This window comes from Argentina anserina, chromosome 2 (genome assembly GCF_933775445.1).
Source record: "Argentina anserina chromosome 2, drPotAnse1.1, whole genome shotgun sequence".
Lineage (NCBI taxonomy): Eukaryota > Viridiplantae > Streptophyta > Magnoliopsida > Rosales > Rosaceae > Argentina > Argentina anserina.
The window spans coordinates 25,118,763-25,125,280 of NC_065873.1; the positions used below are offsets into that span (position 1 = coordinate 25,118,763).

The following is a 6,518-nucleotide window of genomic DNA, read 5'->3' on the forward strand; positions in this document are numbered from 1 at the left end:
TGATGTACCTAGTCAATTATATTACGCTATGGTATAATTAACATGTACGTGATGAAAATGACAAAGTTTATTTACATATAAGAATCAATCAGAAATAATCACAGTAAAAAATTAACCAATAACATTAAGGAGGTACGCTACGTGGGATATGTGACGGGTATATATAATAATTTCTCTAAAGACCAATACGAGTGTACTAACTGTGAGGAAGATGAAGTTGGGTTTACATCGTTGAACTCATGTCCCATTCAATAAACTCGCATGAATTAGTGTGATAGGATTCAATTAGGATCGCTTAAAGTCTAGCATTAAATTTGAGCTTATGCAAAACAAGTAATTATTCTGTGTACCCAAACCACCACATGGCACTGTCATATGGTGTACCCATAAATCATATTACTCTATGGTGCGGTAAACATGAGCGCGGTGAAATAAAAATTTATTTAAATATGAGTAATAAATCATAAACAAACACAGTAAAAAATGGACCAATAACATTAAAAAATACGCCACATAGACTATGTACCGGGTATATATAATAATTTTTCATACAGAGCCTACACTATATATCTACATGAAATATATATGGTAAAACCCTACTAAACGAAAAAAAGGTGAAAGAAATACATAACTGATTCTACACTATTATGTGTAGGAACAAGTTGTTTACCTACTACTAGCTAGCAAGCTTACCCTCGCCTTGCAAACAAAACAACAAACTCAGATTCAACGGAACAATATTATCGTTTTCTTCGACGTTGAAACTGCTTTCATGGCTAGATTTTGTGCGTGTAAAACGGTAAATGCCGTTGTTTTGACTGCATGTATAAATCAACCAAAGATTAAGAGGCTTGGTAGCTGTAGTGGCCGGCTAGTTCTTTTTCTTCTTCTTTTCCGATCAGTAGAAAGATTTTAAGATTATGAAAAAAACAATTAAAAACTTGGGAGCTAGCTAGTTGGTGCTGAGTTTTAATAATATAGGCACGAATTGCGTGTAGTATTCTGCTGCCTCCTACCACTAACAGAACACAGCACGTTACCTCATTTATCAGATGAGAATCTGAAATCTTTGGCCCCAAAAGAAGAAGATTCAAATTCTTCGACTACATAAAGCTTGGAATACCAGATCCTTCCTACCACACTGCCACAAAGAATAGTTTCTTGTTAATAGAGTCTGCCACCTCAAACGCATAAACAAACAGAAAAGTTTTTCAATCGCTTTCCGGTTTTGGTGCAATTTTCCATTGCTTGCGTGGGCTATAAATAATAAATGCAAGAGGCCTTCCCTCATTTCTTTCATAGAGAGTTAGAGACACATATAGACAGAGGAAAATGGGGAGGAGTCCATGTTGCTCCAAGGAAGGACTTAACAGAGGAGCTTGGACTGCCTTGGAAGATAAAGTACTAGCATCTTATATCAATACTCATGGAGAAGGCAAATGGAGAAACCTCCCAACGAGAGCTGGTACGTACTACTCACTCTGTTCGTCCATTTCTTTTCACTTCTGCTTCTGCTCTTCTCTTACTCTGTTTTCGCTTTATTGTGTTAATGCAGGTTTGAAGAGATGTGGTAAGAGCTGTAGACTGAGATGGTTAAACTATCTGAGGCCAGATATAAAGAGAGGTAACATATCCCGGGATGAAGAAGAACTCATTATCAGACTCCATAATCTTCTTGGCAACAGGTACGAACTTCAGCCCTCTCAGAACTCGAAATTGTTTTCTTTACCCCTTATCAGTTAGAGTTAAAGTTTGTACTTACTTTGGCTTCTATATATGTTATAGATGGTCTCTAATAGCTGGAAGGCTACCGGGGCGAACAGACAATGAAATCAAGAATTACTGGAACACCACTCTGGCAAAGAAAGCTAAACCCAAATCGCATTCCGGATCATCCAAGGAAACATCTCCTGCTGGGACCAAATTTAGGCCTAGAAAGCCGTCAGCTTCAGCATCAGCCGCATCCAGTCAGCCTCAAGTAATAAGAACCAAGGCCACTAGGTTAACCAGAATGCTAGTCCCATCACTCCCTCTTCTCGTCGATGATTACTCAACAACCAAACCCGCATTTGAGCTTCGAGTTCCTCAAACCCAGTCGGTAAGTTCAGTTCCTGAAGATGCAGTAAACACAGAAGTACAGTATCAGGGAACAGGTGCAATAAACTTTGGCTGCAATGAATATGAAGCAACTGCTGGTGATGATAATGAAGATGGTAATGGAGACCATGATATTCCATTAGATGATGGGGTGCTCAATGACTGGATAGGAGATGTGAACTGTGATCTTGAGAACTATGGCGCTTCATTGGATTTAGATTCCCTTGCATTTTTGCTCCACTCTGATGACTGGTTGGGCCAGGAAAATAGTATTTAGAGAAAATTAGCTAGATATAAACTCATTATTGTCAAGTCTCCTTTAAAATAAACTCATGCATATTTTTTTTTCATTTTACACTCATTCTACGTAAATAAACCTATCATATAGAGCGTATGTCTATAATTAATGGTGCTATAATTGGTATGTGACGCAATCTTTATTTCTGACCTTATTTTATATTTATTCTACTCCCTTGATTATATATATTCTCTTCGTCAAAGTATTCCATTTCGAACAAAATTTCATATTTTCTTTCAAAAGATGAAATGAGATTTTGATTAGAATCTTCAAAAATATTTGTATTATTGTTTCAAAGTAAGGGAATAAGATAAGTGTTCATAGTACTTCGTGCATATGTCTTTGTGAGTTGATTGAATAAATATTCTGAAAGAAAATAAAGAATTGAAGAAAATGGAAGAAAGGGGAAAAGAGTTTTGACAACAAATTAGATTGCATTTCAGTCCTAAACTCACATTGATACCTTGATTTTCATACTCAAAAAAATGTCTAATTGCAAGGTACCTAATTTTTTTCTTTGGTGTTGTAGGGAAAATATAATGATATATTCATCTCATTGATAATCCCCTTTATATAGGGGTCAAGATTACAATAAAAGTAAATGGTAATTACAATGGTAATTAAGACTACATAATGGTGATTGATCTGTTACATCCATTGACCATAAACTTCATTAACTCATTCATTTATTTGTTTTAACGAATGCACACTAATGGTGTTTTTCCTTCAACACTCTCCCTTGTGCCGAGTTTAAAGATATAATTGTGCATAAAGTGTTGCCTCATTGAAAACCTTGCAAAGTAACAAAACTCAATGGGAGAAAATAAAACCTTGGTCGAAGGGGAAAAGAACACAACGCACCTATTACATCACCTCCCCCGATCTTTACATTAATCATGAGAGCTTTGATAACTTTTACATATTTAACTATGTGTTTTATCTGGCACGTATTTCTTTACGTCAAAAATGCAACGACGTGGATAATATTCATTCTCATCATATCGTTTTCTTTTTTCTTTATAGGGACTATAAACCTAAACTTTTATGTATTGTTGTTACGTGGGCGCTAAGTGATATGAGCACTTTGTGCGACGTTTTTAACATGTTTTTACCTCAATTTGTATTTTGCTTAGCCCTTATTGTTGTACTATTGATTCATTGAGTCGTAATAAGAGTCTTGAGCGGTATTTGATGCATTTTTGTGCTTACATGAGTTAAAAACGCATAATTGGTTTAGAGTCCTAGTTTGACTAGGAATCCTTGTTAGGTTTTTTGAAACTAATTATCTCTTACTTATGATTTTATTTTCTTATTTTCAGATTGGATTGAAAAGATAATTAAAGAAAAAAAGATGGAGCCAAGTCATGCAACAATTAAATAGAAGATGATCATTAAAGGCATAAAACATGACATGTTTTAGGGATTAATGCATGACATATTTTAGGGAATAAAACTTTCCATGATTTAAGGGATTAAAGCATGGCATTATTATAGGAAGAAAGAAGCAATTTCAAACCTTCCATCTTTCCTCTATATATACATGGCTTCACCTCTCAAATATCATCACTTCTCATTTGCATTCAAGAGCCAAAACTCTACCAAAATACTACCTCAAACATCCTTCATCAAAACAACAATCCATCCTCCCCCATATAGCAATTCCATCTCCACCGAAATCACTATTGAAGACACACCTCCAAGGTTCATACAACGTGTGATTCTCGCAACTCTTCTCCGTGAGTTTGTTTGTTTTTGATTTTTTACAATACTTTGTCTATGAAGATTGTAGTATGATGTTTGTGTGGGATTATTGTTTTGTATTAAGAATCAAAATTTTCAGATTGTTTTATTGGATTTTTGGATCTTTGCCAAATTGGTGGTTTTCTGTAATTAATGAGTTTGTATTTTTATTGTTGTGTTCTAATCATCTTTCTCATACTTTTAGATAATTTTCAGATATGTGCATATGATGTGTCTTTGAACTTGTATATAAAATCTCATTTCCCAACACTTATTCGTCATCTTTCAATTTGACGAAAACGGATATATCTTTAAAGACTTCATCTGATTATGGGAGCTATGAAAGCCTCACTTTTAACCTTTAGAGTTCTTAAAAGCCGATTAATAGTTTAATCATCAATATTACAGTCCTCAAGATCCATTTTGAGATTGTGTCTTTCCAATGCTCGTTTTCATTCTCGACTTAGGATTTGTAATGACGAAATATTTTTAGTTCATCAAAAGACTTTGCAAATCCATATTGAATACGTAATGACATAACACATATGATCACTATTCATAATCAAGTATTTTACTTCCTGAACGTTTCAATTCATCTTGTAACACTACGTGATCTAGAACCATTTCTTGGGTGGATAAAGTCTGTTTTATGACTTTCATGTATATCTATCAATTTCGATCCCCATAGAGATACCTTATTTTACTATAAGCTGCATTTGTTAGTTTTCAGAAACTACCAAACTGATAAAGTAGTGGAGTGCAATGACATCCATTACGAGAATATCTCTTTATGGTCCATTACAAAAAAATATTTTCTCGTAGTCGATTTCAGTGTGTTTGTGAGAGACCTTGCGCCATAAGGTGAGTTTATACTCTTAATTATCATACACATCCTAACAAAGATATATGATAGAGTTTACACATCTTTATTAGTGAACTTTAGTTCATGTTGGATCGCTTGTTTCCATTGGGCCAAAATTACTACGTTGCTATTTTTGTCAACGAAGTATGGTTCGATATGAAAACTCAATATCCTACATCCTCATGTGATTTGTATTTGGTAGAGATCTCTATATATTCAAGAATTTGTTCTAACATCTGAGGTGTCCCCCAGTGATAACCAAAATCCAGGAATTCTCATGAGACGGATTTGAGATTATGGATCAATGGATCCAATTGTGTCAAACTCACTTTCTTCCTTTAATCCAGTATATATCGAACATAAGGTGGTATCCCCCTCTTCTTTGGAGAGCCACGGCCTATGACACCATTTATGCCATTTTTATGGTGTCAACATGTCACCATTTATGGTGGCAACGCAATGCCCAATTCCTTTTGGGTGGCGTCATGTCCTCTTCTTAGGGTATTGAACCTTGCAAGCCTATTTGCAGCTAATATATGTGATCTCATCACTTTGTGCAATAGTTGGGATCAAGATGAGACACAGTGGGGACAAATCACGACAATTCATGTCGTTCCAGTTGAACATTATTTTTTCTTATCTCCCTCTAACGACGGGAAGACTGTCTCATCAAAGTGATATTCCACATATCTAGCGGAAAAAGAGATCGCTTGTCAAAGTTGCAATATAGCGGACTATCTGAATGCTCATCTCCAGTGAGAACATTTATTCACATTAGTTGGCTTCACCATTATGCGATGTGGCGTCGCAATTTGACACATAGGTTAATCTAGTTAAACTCAAGGATTCTAGATCTGTATCAATCTTGGCGAGCTCAAGTATTTCAATCCTTCGATGTTATCGATTGTAATTCATTTGACAATGATTAAGGTGATAGCCAAGAACTAGTGAGTAATAAGTTGTCTATGCAAAAATTACATTACCATAAATGGAAAGTTTGTGCGTACCACCATTTACCAATATCAAGACTAGTACTTTATTCATTTTCCTTGTGACCAAGTGGGTTTGTAACTAGCATAAGTAACATTAGTTTTAGTAGTGAATGGTGTGATGACACGTGACCAGCGTGGCGACACATCAACAAACACCATAAATTATTTAAAGTGTCCGCAAGTTGGTTGAATTAATCCACATAATTTTCGTTTGATTCAATCCTTGAACACAGTGACAATACATGTCCTTTGCATAAGATGATCTCAATCCAAAATTCTTTAAGAGATCGATAAGCTTTGAATGATTAGTTTTACATACATAATCACAATGAATATAAGAAGCATAATATGATGTTAGTGCATATACGCGTGCATCAAACATTTCACGATTCAGCCTCAGGGGACTATGAAATATGGGGATGAAATAATTTCTTCAATTTCTCCATAAAATTATATTTTTAGGATTTTTACAGTTTTTTGTTTCGTTTGTTTTTATTTCTATTTATCTAAAATATGAGTGTATGTATAT

General features: G+C 34.9%; 1 protein-coding gene across 1 annotated transcript; it reads left to right on the forward strand.

Moving 5' to 3' along the window:
* The first annotated feature begins 1,332 nt into the window (after positions 1 to 1,332).
* Positions 1,333 to 2,374, forward strand: LOC126781987 (transcription factor MYB1-like). The gene is made up of 3 exons (XM_050507127.1): positions 1,333 to 1,465; positions 1,556 to 1,685; positions 1,786 to 2,374. Exons 1-3 carry the CDS (start codon positions 1,333 to 1,335, stop codon positions 2,372 to 2,374), a joined length of 852 nt encoding a protein of 283 aa, XP_050363084.1.
* Positions 2,375 to 6,518: the final 4,144 nt, after the last annotated feature.